Raw genomic sequence first — 18,334 nt, 5'->3', positions numbered from 1 at the left:
ACTATAAAAATATTAATGAATATATTAAAAAATATTAATAAGTAATTATTTTATTGTACTCGTTAATATTTGTTAATATTAATATTTTATTATACTTGTTAATATTTCTTAATATTAGTATTAATATTAATATTAATATTTTTTACAATACTGATGAATCCATATTTCATGGTATTTATTTGCTTTAATTAGGTAGATTTCATTGACTTTTCTTGTATTTAGCCATTGAAATAGCATAGTTTCATGATGTCTTCCTAATTTGTGCTTGAAAGTGAAAACATGCTCTTTAGGTCTTTTTTATTGCTAAATTTTATTCACTTTGATCCCATTTGGTGCCTTGATGGTTTTGATGAGTGATTTCATGTTTTCAAGGCAAGTTTGGGTTGAAGAAGTGAAGAAAGAGCATCCAAAAGGGGAGAAATCATGAAGAAAATGGAGTTTGGAAGCTGCTGCAAAGATGCGTACGAACAGTGATGCGTGCGTACGCACAACGGACTTCGTGCAAGGATGCGTACGCACTAAATGTCGTGTGTACGCACGATGGAATTTTTGTGCAAACGTGCGTACGCACAGTAGGTCGTGCGTACGCACGCGTGCATATGCGTGAGGTTATTAATGCAAATCGCTGGGGGCGAATTCTGGACCTCCAAAATCCAGTCCAACTCATTTTCTAAAGCTATTTAAGGCCAAAGTGAAGAGGAATGAAAGGGGACAATTAGGTTTAGTTTTTGTTATGTTTTCTCTTAGTTTCTAGAGAGAGAAACTCCCTCCTCTCTCTAGAATTAGGGTTATTTAGTTTAAATTCTTGCAATTTCTACTTTTAATTCTTGTTTTTATTTACTTTACCTTGTCATTTATTGTTATTGCTTCTTTGTTCTTCTTCATTTCTCTTGTTATTTCCTTTATTTTGTCATTTTTATGTTTTATAACACTCATGTTACATTTAATTTTAATTGATGCAGTTTATGTTTTCATGCCATTTATTGCTTCCTTTAATTGTTATTGTTACTTTTTTGCTTTGGTAGTTTTAGAATTTATTTTATTACAATTTAATATTATTTTATTTTCATGCACACCAAGTATTTGATAAAATGCTTGGCTTAGTTTTTACATAGTTTCTCTACACTCTTGGTTTGAAATTGATGCCTTTGGTGATCCTTAAGTCATTGATGTCCATTCTTGTTTGATACATTAGAGTAGTTAGTTGATTTGGTCTCCCTTGACTCTATGTGACCCCTTAGTGTTGACATAGGACTTAGGGATTGGAATTAACTATGCCTATTTGACTTATCTTCGATGTAAGGTTGACTAAGTAGGATTAACTCTTCATAATCATCATATGTTTGTGGTCAATGGTTAGGATAGGTAACCTTAGCTCTCAATTACTTGCCAAGATGTTTTCTTGCATGTTAAGTTTCCTTTCCTTGCATTTAATTGCTTTTACTTTTACTTGCTTTCATTTAATTTCTTGCATGTTTAGTTTCCACACTCTTGGTTGAGAAATTGGATGTTTGGGTGGAATTGAGTTGTGGATGTCCATTCTGCATTGTGTGAGAATAATTAATTGGTTTGGTTTCATTGATGCTAGTCTTTCACTAAGTAATTAGTGAGTTGACTAGGACTTATGGATTGAGATCAATTATGCTCTTTTGACTAATTCTCAAGGAGGATTAACTAATTTGAATTGATTCCACACGATTGCCATGTTTGTGGTCCATAACTAGGATAGGAATCCTAAATTCCCCAATTCTTGCCAAGAGTTGCCATTTACATTCCTTACATGTTTATTTGCTCTCTTGCTATTTACGTTTCTTGCTCTCTTGCTTTCATTCCCGATTCCCCATGCTCTCTCTCATAGCCAATAAATGTACACTTCATTGCAACTCCTAGGGAAGACGACCCAGGAGCTAAATACTCTCGGTTATTTTGTATTGACTTTATTATTTGATCTTGAGAATTCATTGTTGGTTTAGACTATACTTTCAACGATGGAATTCTATTTTATGAAAATCTAGACTAACAATAGTTCTCTTATCAAATTTGGCGTCGTTGCCGGGGAGTTGTAATGATGCTTGTTATTGGCTATTGTTAATATGTAAATATGTAAATAGCTTGTTTTTGATTGATTGTGAATATGTTAATATGTGAATATATGAATATATGAATAGTTTGGTTTTGATTGATTACTTATTTTTGCTAGTTTTAGGAGTCCGTTTTGCTTGTTCTTATTATCTTTTGTTTTTATTTCCTTTTTCTCCTATGGATTCTCGCCCATTGCATTATGAGTTTGGTTGCTATTGTGTTATAGGGATTGAGAATTTCAAGTATTTGTCACCTATATGGAATGAAGAGAATCAACTAGATTGGGTGTACAAGCTTTGGAATCTCGAAAGCCATGGAAATTGCAAACATGGGCAGAAATTCAAAGAACAATGGAAACACAAGCCTCCTTGATGAGAGCTTCTCAATAAAGTCCAACTTAAGGACTCTAAATAGAAGTGTTAGGTGGGAGACACCCCACCATAGTAAAACTTTCCAACTTTTCTTTTTTATTGTGTTCTTGTAAATATGTCTCTTGATTGGTAGCTTACCTTTTTAGATTTTTAGTCTTTCAATTGCTTTTTTGAATAATTGGTAATTTTATTTGAATTTGTCTTTTTGCCATGAATTACAATTTTGAAGTTTTTAATTGGTTGTGAATAGTTGAAGTAGTTGGTAGCTTTTGTTTGTGCATATTTCAAGTATTTTGAGTAGTTAACAAATTTTGTTTTGGAAAATAAAATTTTGATAATTTTAAAGTTGAATGTAAATAATTGCAGATTTTTGTTAATTTTTTGTTTCTGTGAATATTAAAATGTTGGGTAATGCTAAAAATAAAAAAAAAAATCACATCGTGCATACGCACACTGCAAAAAATGGCCCCTGTCCACGGCGTTCGCACAGTTGATGCGCACGCACAAATCCTAATTCCTTCAGCCGTGCCTGTGCATGTCCGTGGTGCGTACGCACAATAGCTAAAATCCTACCCCCTCCTTATGTGCGAACCCTATTCTCTTCGCGTAAACACCCCCCTCTCCAACGTCTCTATCTCTGAACCCCTCCCACCCCGTTTCAAATTCANNNTCCACCAACCACCACCTTTCACCACATTTCCCTCACCTCATCTCCATCTCTCCTATTCTGTTTGAGGGAAGAACGGGGGAAACCCCTGTTTCTCAACGCAGCGCCATAGAGCACCTCCGCCGCTTCTGTCTTGGAGCGCCACCGCTGCTTCGCCTCTGAGCCGGTGTCGACCCACTTATCAACCCTCTACTTTTGTTTCTGCCCAGGTTCCCCTTCCTTTTCAGTTACTTTTATTTTCGTTTAATTAATATGTTAGTTTAATTTCTGTTTAACCTGCTTAATTCAATTAGGTTAGCTTAGTTGATTTAGGTGGTTAGATAACTTGAACTGGTTAGTGGATGTAGGTTTTGTTTTGCTTACTGCTGCTGTTCGGACTGATTCTACCTCTTCCCTGAATGCTGCCCTGGATGAACTTGTTTATTGTGTTATTTTGGTGTTGAGTTCTGGACTGGTGATTGCTATTTATTGTATTTTTATTCATTGTCCAAAATAGATGCTGTGAACGTGTTACCGTTTCATTCATTTTTCTTGGTTTGTTGTTGCTAAGCGCTGCTCTGCTTGTTGCTTGATCCATATTATGTGAACTGCAATGATTCCAGTTTGTGGAACTGGTTAAATCATATGAATTCTTTTTGCTGCTTGCTTGAACCTGGGAAACATGCTATTTATGGCTTATGGCTGTTCTACTCTTGCTGAAGGCTATTATGAATTTCAATTGTGATTGCTGCTGCCTGGAAATCTGTTTCTGCCTTGTTTTTTTTTCTGAGTGCTATGGGCTGAGTTCTTTGATTCAATTTGCACTTGGTTGTTGGATTCAGTTGTGCTTAATTGTTTAAACTCATGCTGCTTGCAAGTGGAAAGATTATTGAATTCAAGAGAAAGAATGCTGCTGGATTGTTCCTTGTCTCTGTTTGGTGCTGTCTTTTTAAGCCATTATGTTTCTGTTATTTTCCCAACAAAAAGAATGCTGCTGTTGGTAGTATATTGTTGTTCTTCTTGTAGGCCATTACTTTTGTTGGCTTGGTTTCATTGCCTATTCGTGTTTTGTTGCTGTATATTGGCCCATTTGCTTACTTCCGATGAATTTATATATGGTTTTTCTGTTTTTAATTGTTAATGCATTCATAGGAAGTCTAAATTGATTGATTGGGTTTGGGAAATAGCCAATTTGCTGCTGAAATGCTGCCAGATTTTTCCTAACTATGTTTCATGAAATAACATTATTTTATTTGGTGCAACAAGCTCTATTTGACGAAATTCTGTGTCAATAGAATTTTGTTTGCTAAATGGTTTCGGAAACTCCTCAAGAACTTGTTTACAAGTTTTGGTCATGCTTATAACATTCTTTGCTTGTTTATAATGCTGATTTACCTCTATGCATTGAATAGTTTGAGTGAATTTTCAGATTGACCATAAGCTTGGTTTTCATTTGAATTTGAGCCCCATTTGCTTGCTTTCACAAGGTTGATGATTTCTTCTACCTATGTGGCTAATTTGACTCATTTTCTCTATGCCCAAATTACCTTTAGTCACATAGTGCATAAAATTTTCAACTCTTATCTCAACATTGTAACCTTCATGCCTCATTGAAATTCGGTGTTTGAATTTCATTTATGTGCATTGTTCATTAAAGTTTTGACTTGCCAACACCAAATTATTTCAACTTATGCCAATTGCTTGTGATTAATACTTGCTTGATTATGTGCTCTACATATATATGTGAATCACTTATTTTGGCATCTTGAACTTTTGAAAAGTGAATAGAAACTTGCTTGTTTTGACATTTTTGAAACTTTTTGTAATCAAGAAACTTGTGACTATGCACTTAAATTTTGATTTTCCTCCCATTTCTTTCACTAACTTCTCTCTTTTTACATAACTTTTAAGCTTTGATTTCTTTTTCAACTAACTTTTTCTATTTCTTTTCCTTTTAAACTAATTTTTCTTTTTCTTTGCCTAACTTTTAACTCTGCTTTTCTTTTTCATCTAACTTTTCTTTTCACTTTCAATTAACCATTTTCCTTTTTACTAACATAACTTTTAACTTTTAATTTTCCTTTTATTTTTCAACTAACATTAACTTTTAACTTTTAACTGTTTTCTTTCTCTTGGTGCATAGTAACATTGCTCCTTCCTTCTTTTATTCTTCGATAAACAAGCAAGTTAGCTACCCTCATATCCTGAATTTGATTGGAAGATTGTTTGTGTTTGATTTAATTTGATTCTCATGTATGCTTCCATTCAATTTCCATTTTCTGTTCACTTCTGTTATATGTTGCTAGGTGATGCAGTTTCTGCTTGTTCTCTATTTGTCACACTTCCTTGATTGTGTGCCTCTAGATTATGTTCATATCCCCATTTCCCTTCTTGTTTTGCAGATGGCTGATAGAAAAGGGAAGGGTAAGGCCACAAGCTCCGGCAAAAGAAAGCGGACTTCTCAGTCTGCTGATACCTCTGATCTTGCATTCTATGCAAGGCGTATCAGTGGGAGTGACAGAGAAGCTCAGAATACACCTCCTACTGATAAACATAAGTTCAGCAATGCATATTCGAAGCGAAAGTTTGAAAAGTTCCTAAAAAAGAACTTGCATGTTGAGAGGGAACTCCATCTCCCGGATGAGTTGAGCCAGTATACGGATGATCAGATTGCTCAGTGGAGTTGGAGTTTCATAGGTTGGGAGCTTCCAACGGTGAATGAATCATGGGTCAAGGAATTTTATGCGAACTACTACACTGGGGCCCTTGATGCAGTTTACCTGAGAGGCCAGTAGATTCTGGTCACTGAGGAGGCAATTGAGTATGCCTTCCACCTTAGGCCTAGACCGAGTGGTAAAGATTCATATGAAGAGGCTGAAGGAGAGAGGAAGATGAAGACTTTTGATTGGGACCAAGTCTTAGTAGTGATTGCTGAGTCTGGGAGTGATGATTATGACTTTTGTGTGGTTTAGAATTCACAAATGAATTCTCGTTGCAAGTATAGTTTCTAAACCAATAATAGTCATTTCATACAAAAATTTGGTTGTCACAAGTAACAAACCCCTAAAATTATAAACCGAAGTATTCAAACCTCGGGTCGTTCTCCCTAGGAATTGCAAACAAATGTTCTTGTTATTGGCTATGAAGTATATTTGGGGTTTTTGAGTTAAGGAATAAGGAATGTAAATTGCAAAAGAAATAAACTAACAACTAAGAAAGCTCTTGGCAAGATATGAGAACTAGAAGTCCTATCCTAGTTATCCTCCTCAATTGTGACAACAATTGTCCATTGCTACCACTTAGTTAACCTCTAATCATGGAGAAAAGTTAAGTGGATGAATCAACTTGATTCCACAAGTCCTAGCCAACTCCCAAGGGAAAGACTAGCTTTAGAGGTATCCAAATCAATTAGCAACTTCTAATTATCAATCAACAAAGGAATTAGATAACTCAAGCGTCACTAATTACTCTACCAAAGCCAAGAGGAATAAAATCTATACTAAAATCTAACCAAGCATTTCATCAAACACTTGAAAGGCATAAAAGGAAAGCAAAGTAAATTGATAACAACAATAAAATCTAACAACTACTTATTGCAAGGAATTAATAACAATAATCAAAAGAAACACAATTATTATGAATTACCTCAAATTAAATTGGAAGAAAATAGAAGGAACAAGAGTAGATCTACAATAAAGCATAGAAACAACATAAAGGAAATTACAACAAAAGAATAGAGGAATCATAAATTCAACAACAAAGAATTGAGAAGAAGAAGAAGAAGTAGAGAGCATGAATCAAAATATAGATCTAAGAACTAAACCTAATCCTAATCCTAATTCTAGAGAGAAGTTAGAGCTTCTCTCTCTAAAACTAACCTAAACTAAACTAATGTGTGAAAGTATGTAAAGTATGTTGATTCTCCTTCAATCCTTGGCTTAAATAGCATCAGAAATAAGTTGGATTGGGCCCACAAGGCTTTAGAATTCGCTGGCCACGTATTGCTTTAAGTGGATCATATGGCAGCAACGATGCGTGCGCGTACAGTGCGCGTACACATCACCATACGTGTAGCAACTATAGCAAATCTTATATTGTTTCGAAGCCTCGGATGTTAGCTTTCCAACGCAACTGGAACCGCATCATTTGGACCTCTGTAGCTCAAGTTATGGTTGTTTAAGTGCGAAGAGGTCGGCTTGATAGCTTTTGCGATTCCTTCATTTCTTCATGAGTTCTCCATTTTTACATGCTTTTTGTTCATTCCCTTGATCCAATCCTTGCTTCATAAATCTGAAATCACTTAACAAACATATCAAGACATCTAATGAAATCAAAGGTAAATCAAGATTAAACAATTAAGGACCTAAAAAGCATGTTTTCACTCTTAAGCACAAATAAAGGAGAATTTACAAAATCATGCTATTTCATTGGATAAATGGGAGAAAGGTTGACAAAACCTTCTAAATTCAACACAAGATAAACCCTAAATATGGGGTTTATCAGGGAGTCAGTGGATATATGGTGCTGATAAGACGACTCCCTTGGGTATCCGTGTCCGTTCTTTGACATATGAGGCCTGTATTTGGCAGCAGCTGCTGTCCAACTATGTGATGCCAAGCACCCATAAGACGAAGGTTACTACAGATATGGCTGTTATGGTTTGGTGTGTCTTGGAGGGCCGTGAGTTACACCTTCCATGGCACATTAGATGGTCCATGGGGTGGGTTCACTATGTGGGCAACCTAGCCTCCCCGTGCTTGATTACTCAGCTAGCCACGATGGCTGGGGTTCTTTGGATGACTACTGATCAGAGACCGACAGTCGCCGGCCATAAGAAGATCATTCCACATGACGACTGGCCGGAACTTGAGCTAGCACTTGGACGACGCATTAGACAGACACTAGGACCTTATACAGAGGAGGGACCTTCCACATCAGTCCCTTCAGCTTCAGCACCTACCGATGCAACACCACCAGCATTCCTACAGCCACTCTTCAGCCTGATCCACCAATTGTTTGACGACATAGCCTATTCAGAGCGTTGCAACCAGCGACGTTTTAAACAGCTAGAGCGTCGCAGCTAGCGACGTTATGAGCATTTGAGGAGGCTTATTCTCTCTGGTGGTGTTGACATTCCACCTGAGCCAGACACTCCTTCCGAGCGTTCTGAGGAGGCCCGAGACCCACCAGCAGACAGAGGAGCTGATGATAGTGACGAGTCTTTCCACTCCACTTGATCTGAGCACCGAGGATGGTGCTACGTCTTAAGTGTGGGGAGGTTGTCCTTCAACAAGCATATTTTGGGTGACAATTTCATTTCCGAACACTTGTACTTTAGTTTTTATTATTATTATGTTTTTTAGTTGTTTTGTATATATTTTATCCTCTTGAGAAACTTCTTAGTTTAGTTTATTGCACTTTCTTAGTTTATTGCACTTTTTGATTTTGCTTGTACATAACTTAGTATTATATAGTAGTTATGCATATTTTGATATTTTGCTCTTAATTTTGGCTTGTACATATGTTCTTTTTGGTTTTTTAGTCTTGATTGTGATTTGGGATGATGTGATGATTGCACCTAAGTTTGATTTCCTATACACTTGCTATGTTGGTTTGATTGAAATTAGGAATTAAACTTAGGATTTTTTACCTTTTTCATCCAATCACATTATATACATATATAGAATAATTTAGTCATTTAATGAGATTTCCAAGAAGCTTACTCTTTATATAGGGCATTGAAATTCAAATTGAATTGGGTTGAAATATTTTGAAACTTGCATGATTTATACATTGTGGAATATGATTTTTGAGTTAAAGAACATACAATTTGTGAGTTTTTGAGCCTTATTGTGTGGTTATATCATTGGACCACTTATTTCATTCTTGTGTGTTGCTCTTCTCTATGATTGCAATCTTGGGTTTGTTTATTTCTATATATCCATTGTTTAATGTATGATTATGAAATTATATGATTGAGGCCATCACTTCATTGTAGCTCACTTAACCCAAAAAGCCTACCATTTCATTCACCTTTGTTTGCCATTTTGAGCCTTTTTAATTCCATTTTGCTCTTTATTTTGCCACATCATTAACCTTAAGCAAAAAATAATGAAGTGTCCCTTATTTGAATTTTTGAGTAGCTTAAGTTAGTGAGAGTGTGTAATGTTTAAGTGTGGGAAAAATGTGGGAACTTTGGGTGATGAAAATGTGTTTTATGCTTATTGAAAAATGTTAGAAATTTGGGTACATGCTCATGTAATATTATAGAAACCATATGCATTGATGAGTTGGTATATATATTATGTTCTTGAAAAAAAAAGAAAGAAAGAAAAGAAAAAGAAACAATGAAAAGGGGACAAAAGTACCCCAATGTGAAATCTAATAAAAATTAATGCATATGTGATTGAATATTATACATGAGTGTGTATACATATGTAAAAGTGAGATTATGGGTAGCTAAGCTTGATATTAGAATTGTATAGGTTGTGTATGTCTTAGGTGAGAATTTAGGCTAATCAAAGATTCAAATGCAAGATCACCTAGCCATGTATACATCCTTACCTTTAACCTTAGCCCCATTACAACCTTGGAAAGACCTCATGATTTTTGCATATGTACATTAAATTTTGGTTGATTGGTTAGATGAAGAACAAACTTTAGAAAGCATGATTAGAGGAGAATTGAGTGGATTGACCCTAAACACTTGAGTGATTAGAGTGCATATACATATCCGGTGAGGGTTCGATCACTCAATTCCATATTTTCACCTTTGATCATTGTTATCTTGCAAGTTTGTTAAATTCTTTTATGACTCAATTCAATTATGAATAGGATTTGGTTATAATTGCTTTAGCCCTTGGTTGTATATAGATGCTTTCTTGGATATTGATTTACTTGGACTAATTAAATACATATATATAGTTAGATAGTATAGTTACATACATATAGGTAGATTGCATATGGTTAGTTACATTGAATAATTGTTGATTTCCCTTCTTACCTTCCTTTGGTATAGCATGAGGACATGCTATTGTTTAAGTGTGGGAATGTGATGAATCCACATTTCATGGTATTTATTTGCTTTAACTAGGTGGATTTCATTGAATTTCCTTGTATTTAGCCATTGAAATAACATAGTTTCATGATGTCTTCCTAATTTGTGCTTGAAAGTGAAAACATGCTCTTTAGGCCTTTTTTATTGCTAAATTTTATTCACTTTGATCCCATTTGGTGCCTTGATGGTTTTGATGAGTGATTTCAGGTTTTCAAGGCAAGTTTGGGTGGAAGAAGTGAAGAAAGAGCATCCAAAAGGGGAGAAATCATGAAGAAAATAAAGTTTGGAAGCTGCTGCAAAGATGCGTACGCACAGTGATGCATGCGTACGCACAACAGACTTCGTGCAAGGATGCATGATGAGTCCAATTCACACCCCATTCAAATATGGTGAATCTGTTCTTTTGGCAAGCGCACTAAAATTATCGTCAAGTAATAACCTACAGTGGAGTGGGATCGTATCCACAGAGATTGGTAAATTTGAGCAGTTTTAATCAATTGATGAATTAGTCAAGCGGAACAAATAGATTGTGATTGCAGAATTATAAATGGCAGAATTGTAAATGGCTAAAATGTAAAGAGAAGCAATAAAGTGCAGAAATAGAAATGACAGAATGTAAAGTGCAGAATCATAAGGGACTTAATTGTAAATGGAAATGGAGAATTGCAGAATGTAAAAGCAAGCTATAAATAAAGTGATAGATAAGAATGGGAAAATTCATTGAGATTAGGAGATGTTGTCTCTTTGGATCAATTTCAGCTTATATCCTCTTCAATCATGCAACTCATTGATCTCTTGGAAATCATGATTGATTGAGTCCCAATCCTTTGGTGACTCAATCTCTCAGATCTTGATCAATAGCCAATTTCTTGCTCTAATTGTTCATGAAGAGAGATATGCTTGGTCCTTGATTATACCATACATCATCATAGGTCCAAGTAGAGGAATGATTATATGTCACCATATCCAAACACCAAAACCCAGATCCTACTCAAGTGTGAGAAGGGATTTCAAACATGGTTTCATGTTTCCTTTCCCAAGGTTCCCATGAAACCCATTTTGCATTCAATCTCTTTCCCAAGATAATTGAACACTAAGCATTAAAAACGAAATTTCTTCTAGCAAATCAAAGAGAAGATGAAGAGAAGAAGAATTTCACTATCATCAATCCATCAAGTACAACAGAGCTCCCTCTCTCAATGAGAGGGAATTTAGCTACTCATAGCTCAAAGAAAAGTATTCAAAAGTAAAGAAGATGATGAAGTGTAAAAGTGAATCTAAAACTAATCTCTCTAACTGCTTAACCCCCTTCTTCAGTACTTCTTGGGGGTATTTATACTACTCCTAGCTCTCAAAATAAAAGAATTACAAAAGTGAAAAAGGAAAATTACAATTTGGAGGGAAAAGAAACTCAATAAGCGTGACTTCCCAGCTGGCGTGTGGCTGGCGCTTCAGTGGCGTGCCACGTGCTCCTCCAATTCTGGCTTGGCGTGTCATGCCCAGTCCCTCAAGTGGCATGCTTCTCTTCAATAACATTCCTGGTGTGCCACGCCTTCGAGCTTAAGTGGCACGCCCAGGGTCTTTTAATACCCATGTAGCCTGGCGTGCCATGCCTTCGAGCTTAAGTGGCACGCCCTAGCCTTTTTCCTCTTCTTCTTGCCTCTGGAGACTTGAACTAGCATGGCACGCCCAGTGTCTAGCGTGCCACGTCCTTGCTGCATGCTTGATCAAGCTCTCTAGAAAGTTGAACTAGCATGGGACGCCCAAGGTCTGGCGTGCCACGCCCTTTATAAGCAAGTGATTCTTCTGTTTGGCGTGCCACGCCACGAACTCAAGTGGCACGCCCCAATGGCTTTTGCTTCCTAAATGACACTGGCATGCCATGCCTGGGGTTCAAGTGGCACGCCTGATAAACCACTATTTTATGGTTTATCTTGTGCTCAATTGAGTGATTTTTATCAACTCTTTACCTACTTATTCATACTATTTGCATGATTTTATATTTTTCTTCCTGATTTTGTGCTATGACTGAAAACATGTTTCTTTGGTCTTAATTTGCTAATATTAATCCTCTCTTATTACCATTAGATGCCTTGATATGTGTGTTAAGTGATTTCAGAGTTTATAGTGCAGGAATGGCTTAGAGGATGGAAAGGAAGCATGCAAAAATGGAAGGAATACAAGAAGTTGAAGGAACTGCAAAGCTGTCAGCCTGACCTCTTCGCACTCAAACACGCTATAACTTTAGCTACAGAGGTCCAAATGATGCGGTTCTAGTTGCGTTAGAAAGCTAACGTCTGGGGCTTCGATTTGATATATAATTTGACATAGTTGCCTTGACGATAAGTGACGCGAATGCGTGATCTACGCAGACGCATCGCAGTGGCGAAAAAACCAGCGTGTTTGAATTCGAAACCAGCGAATTCTGGGTTGTTTCTGACCCAGTTCTCGGCCCAAAAAACACAGATTAGAGGCTATAAAGTGGGGGAATGCATCCATTGATCAACATGCTTTCATAATTCATAATCTTATGTTTAGATGTAGTTTGAGAGAGAGAGGTTCTCTCCTCTCTCTTAGGATTAGTATTTAGGATTTCTCTTAATTTTAGGATTGCTTCTCAATCCCAGGTTCAATGTTCTTCTACTTTTATTTCTTCTATTATTTTATTTTAGTTTGTTAATGTTGGTTTATGAACTCCATGTTAGATTTGAATATTCTATTTAATATAATTTGAGGTATTTCAGTTATAAGATTGTTTTATTTATGCTATGAATGCTTTCGATTTATCTAAATTATTTTCATTCGAGTAGATTCTCTTCTTTTTTGGCTCTGGTTAAGTAATTGGTGATGCTTGAGTTATCAAATAAAGCAGTGGTTGAAATTGGCAGATTACTAATTGATTTAGATCGCTCTAAAGCTAGTCTTCCCACCGGGATTGACTAGGACTTGAGGATTAAGCTAATTAGTCCACTTGATTTACCTTCATAGTTAGAGGTTAACAAAGTGGGAGAAAAATCCAATTCTCATCACAATTGATAAGGATAACTAGGATAGGACTTCCAGTTCTTATACCTTGCCAAGAGTTTTATTATTTATTTAAATTAATTCCTTACAATTTACTTTCTTGCCATTTACTATTCTTGCTTTTTATCTTATACATTAAAAACCCAAAATTCTACCTTTTTCATAGCTAATAATAAGTCATACCTCCCTGCAATTCCTTGAGAAGACGACCCGATATTTAAATACTTGGTTATCAATTTTATTGGGTTTGCTTAAGTAACAAACAAAACTTTTATAAAGAAGGAATTCTTGTCGGTCTAGAAGCTATACTTAAAACGGGAATTCATTTTAGAAAATTCTAGATCGCGCGAGAGTTTCGCTCTTTCAAAATGGCGCCGTTGCCGGGGAATTGCAAACGTGTGCCTTATTATTGGTTATAGTAAATATTTGCCTTTTGATTTGTTTTTATTTTTATTTTTATTTTTGCCTTTTCGTAAATTAAGAGGTTATTGGTTTTTATTTAGTTATAAAAAAATTTCAGAATTTTATTTTAAAATTTTTTTATCTTATCTTATCTTAGTTTTAAATTTCAAAAATTCAAATCTTTTTTCAAAAATCATATCTTTTTCAAAATCTTATCTTATCTTATTTCAAAATCAAATTTCAAATTTCAATATTTAAATTCCAAAATTCAAAATCCAAATTTAAAATTTTAAAATTTAAAATTTTAAAAATCAAACCTTTTCAAAATTTAAATCTTTTTCAAATTTTTATCTTATATTGTTGACTTTTTCAAAATTCAAATTTTAAAATTTTAAAATTTTAAAAATTCAAATTAAAAAATTTTCAAATTTCAAATTTCAAAATTCAAATTTCAAATTTTAAATTTCAAATTTTAAAATTTAAAATTCAAAATTTAATTTTTAAAATTTAAATTTCAATAACCTTTTAATTTAAATTTGTTTTTATTTTTGTTTTTAATTTTTATTTGCTATTATGAGTTCTCACCCCATTGCTTTGAGTTTGGTCCCAATGCTGTTGCAAGGAATGAAAATTATAACAGAAACATGCATCATGGTCAAAACAATCAGAGATGGAAGGAGCCACGAGGATCTGATCAACCCTTTTGGCAACATCACCTTCCAAGATACCATGGACAACGACCATCCTACAATGCATGCCAAGACAATAGATATGGTGGACCCCCTTGTAATTACCAGCAAGCCTCATCATATGCCAATAAATCACCTCCTCAAAATAGCTTTGGACCACTATACTCACAAGCCCCTTTCCACCATTTATCTCTATATGACCCTAACCCATATCCACTATACCAACCACCTTATGAGCCAAATGAACCATACGCAGAACCACCCCATTCCAACACAACTACTCTCATGAACCACCACCTCAATATACACCATCTCCTTATTATTATCAAGATGAACTACCTTCCTACCATGAACCCTTTCTCCCAACAAATGAACCCTCCTATCCACCCCAAACCTCCATGGAGAAAGCACTTACCGATCTAAACTCTACTATACAAGCTCTCGTCGCCCAAATCAGACCACCAAATACCTTCAACAATCAACCCTCAAGCTCTAGTGCACTTCCTTTTCATATGGAAAGAAAATCATCAAGGATGAGTACAATTTTATATTAAAACTACTGGACAAAGCAGTAATTATTGAAGAGGAAGAAGTGGTTGAAGACTTGGGAGATGCTGAACCTCCATGGAAAAGTCAAGACATAGAGCCTCCTTCCAAGACGGTTGCATTTGATGTTGAGGAGGGTGTACAACCTCCAAGACATGTCATGGTTAAGGACTTGGAAGAGGTCGATCAAGAGATGGAGATTCAAGAAGAAGAAACACAACCTCCCATGCCCTTGGTGAGTAATGAAGAAGAGATTGAATTGGAAGAAAGCTACCAAGAGGAAGAGGTTGATATTGAAGAAACTTGCAAAGAGGTGGAAGTTATCAGAGAAGAGCACAAGGGAGTGGAGCTTGCAAGTTCATTAGAAACACCTCTCCCAAGGCCATTACCGTCCAACACAACATTCAAGTGGGTAAAATTCTTATCCTTGACCTTTACCTTCCCACTTGAATATGGGCTACTGGAGACGGATGGTAAACTTAGAGCTCTTTGTGGCATTAAGAGTTAGAGGAAGATGGTCAGTGGTAAGAATTGTCCTGCAAGGTTCATTATGGTTGGAAGCTTTAAGTTTAAACGCAAAGGTTGGTGTAGAACTCAATTGAACGGGTCTGGAAAGTTGTTTGGACGCTTCAGTGAGAATTCTAAGGCTGAACCACCTCTCCCAAGGCCATTACCGTCCAACACAACGTTCAAGTGGGTAAAATTCTTATCCTTGACCTTTACCTTCCCACTTGAATATGGGCTACTGGAGACGGATGGTAAACTTAGAGCTCTTTGTGGCATTAAGAGTTAGAGGAAGATGGTCAGTGGTAAGAATTGTCCTGCAAGGTTCATTATGGTTGGAAGCTTTAAGTTTAAACGCAAAGGTTGGTGTAGAACTCAATTGAACGGGTCTGGAAAGTTGTTTGGACGCTTCAGTGAGAATTCTAAGGCTGAACCACTTGGATGGAATCATGATAATCAACATGAAGATGGGTGTAGAAACAAGATTTGGGATCCACGAATATATGAGGATCAACTTTGGGAGCTCAAAGCTTGTGAAGAACCCCATCAAAGCTTGAGAAATTTACTTAGTATTGATAGAGCTTATTGGAAGTCTAAGCATTGGTGGAAATTTCAAGACGAATACAAGCACAAACCACCATAATAAGGAGCTCACCAAATGTCCAACTTAAGGACTTTAACTAAAAGTGCTAGGTGGGAGATAACCCACCATGGTATGATCGTCCCTTTTTCAATTTTAATTCTAGTTTGTTTTGTTTGTTTTTGAGTTTTGATTGGACCTGGAATCATGCATAACGTTCATATTAGCATTGCATTCTGCATATTGCATTATTATTAAAAAAAATATTTCGCACGCGACGTGACAGCGTCGACGACGCGTCCGCGTCATATGTGCCTCAAAGAAGAAAAGAGATTTTACAGAGCGTCACGCGACAGCATGGCTGGAGGTGTGCCTTTGGCACAAATTGATCCACGCGACCGCGTCGCTGACACGATCGCGTCATTTGCAAAAAATGCCTCCCACACGTCCGCGTCACCTACGCGAACGCGTGCCCTAAAAATCGACGTAAAAAGGGTATATGGCAGCAAGTTGTGATGGAGTGGGGCTAGAACCGCGCTAGAAGCACAAGTCCCACCACGCGAACGTGTGCCCCACGCGTCCGCGTCGTTTTTCAAAGTATGGCCATCCATGCGATCGCGTCAACCACGCGACCGCGTCACCCAGATTTTTGGCAAAATGCATTTAAAACAGAGAGTTGCGCGACCGCGAGGCTGCCCTCGCGCTAATGGCACAAATCACTCCATGCGAACGCGTGACCCACGCGTCCGCGTCACTTCATAGAAGCGCTATCCACGCGAACGCGTGACCCACGCGCTCGCGTCGTCTGCGCCGCACAACTTATCCAGATCAGCGCCAATTATCTTATCTTTTCTTTTCTAATCCTAATTTCTTCTATCTTTTCTTCTTTCTTCTTCCTTTTCTTACTTTCTTCTTCTTCATCTCTTTAAATTTCTCATCCTTCTTCACTTCAATTCTATTTCATTTAATTTATTTGCATACTTTCATTCATTGCATTATTCTCATTGGTGTTAGAAATTTATTTGGGTCATTACTTTCTATATTTTTGTGAATTATTAAAGGAATTATTTGACAATTATATATTACTTTTTAAAGGGTTGCTTGCATGTTCAATTTAATACTTTCAATAGCTTATTTACCATGCTTGCTATGTGTTTGTGAAAAAGCCCATACGGCATTATGCACTATTTTTAGATTTCTTTTATTCTACTACTCTAAATGCTTGCTTTTCACAAAACCCTTTTTATATTTTATTAATTAAATATAATTGTTATTACAAATATGTTGTTAGTTTGAAAGACTTAGTAATCTAACTTGGACATTGAATGCTTGATCTATGCTACTCATGCCTTTGCCAGCATGCCAATAAACATCTTGCATTTAATTATCATTACATGCACTTGCTATACTTCCATTGATGAACTTTTCACATGTAGTCATGACCATGTGTTAACGTCATTCTTCTTTATTGTGCATTGATTACCACCTTTCCCGCTCTCTTCCTTGCTCTAACCCTTAGCTTTAAAAGTTACTTTCTTTTTCCCTTTTCAGGATGGCCACCAAGAAGGGTAAAGAGAAAGCTACTCCCAAACCACCGACAAGGAAAGGAACAAAAAGAGCCCCAGTTGAGGAACCACAACCCCCATCTACTTGTACATCTTAGCATGCACCGAGGACGGTGCAATCTTTAAGTGTGGGGAGGTCGATACCGATCTCTATGGGTTAGTTACTCTTCTATCTCAACACCAATGGTTTATTTTCCTTGTTAGTTGTTGCATTTACATGTTTGATTGTATATTTGTTTGATTTTGTGCATATTTTACCACTTGGTTGAAGAAATATTTTCTTTTTTTTCAAGAAACTTTTTTAAAGTATTTCACTAATTTGAATAAAATTTAATGTTAAACTTGTTTGAAGAAATATTATACTGGAACATAGTTTAGAGCTCGAACACACAAAACCTGTGAGATTTTTGAGCCTATTTAATTGGTTACATTTTATCAACCAATATTTTATTTTTGGTGTGTATTTTTCTCTCTAAAATTGTGATCTTTGTCTTGCTTGATTCTATTTTTTTATGGTTTGATGTATGCATGCACTCATATGATTGAGGCCTTTGTTTCACTAAGATTACATACCCATATGGCCTTAACCTTTCATTATCCTTTGCAAACCAATTTGAGCCTATTTTACCCCTTTTATTCTTTAGTTTAGCACATCATTAACTCTAAGCAGAAAATAATAATGTCCTTAATTTGAATCCTTGGTTAGCTTAGACTGGTGAGAATGCTTATGAATTAAGTGTGGGAAAAAGTGGGTTTGGAAACATCTGGTTTGAGAATTGAGTATGTTAGAATTTTCTGAAAATGTGAAGGAATGTTGAGAATATGTTCATGCATTCAATACCTTAATCATATGCATTGAGAAAAATAA

At 36.1% G+C, this 18,334-nt stretch overlaps 1 protein-coding gene across 1 annotated transcript; it reads left to right on the top strand.

The window, feature by feature from the left end:
• Positions 2,886-6,173, top strand: LOC107611919. The gene is made up of 2 exons (XM_016313790.2): positions 2,886-3,329; positions 5,502-6,173. Exon 2 carries the CDS (start codon positions 5,502-5,504, stop codon positions 5,892-5,894), a length of 393 nt encoding a protein of 130 aa, XP_016169276.1. The 5' UTR covers positions 2,886-3,329; the 3' UTR covers positions 5,895-6,173.

Source organism: Arachis ipaensis, chromosome B08 (genome assembly GCF_000816755.2).
Source record: "Arachis ipaensis cultivar K30076 chromosome B08, Araip1.1, whole genome shotgun sequence".
In the NCBI taxonomy this organism is placed as follows: domain Eukaryota; kingdom Viridiplantae; phylum Streptophyta; class Magnoliopsida; order Fabales; family Fabaceae; genus Arachis; species Arachis ipaensis.
Note: the sequence above shows the minus strand (reverse complement) of the source record. Positions and strands in the feature narration are given on the sequence as shown.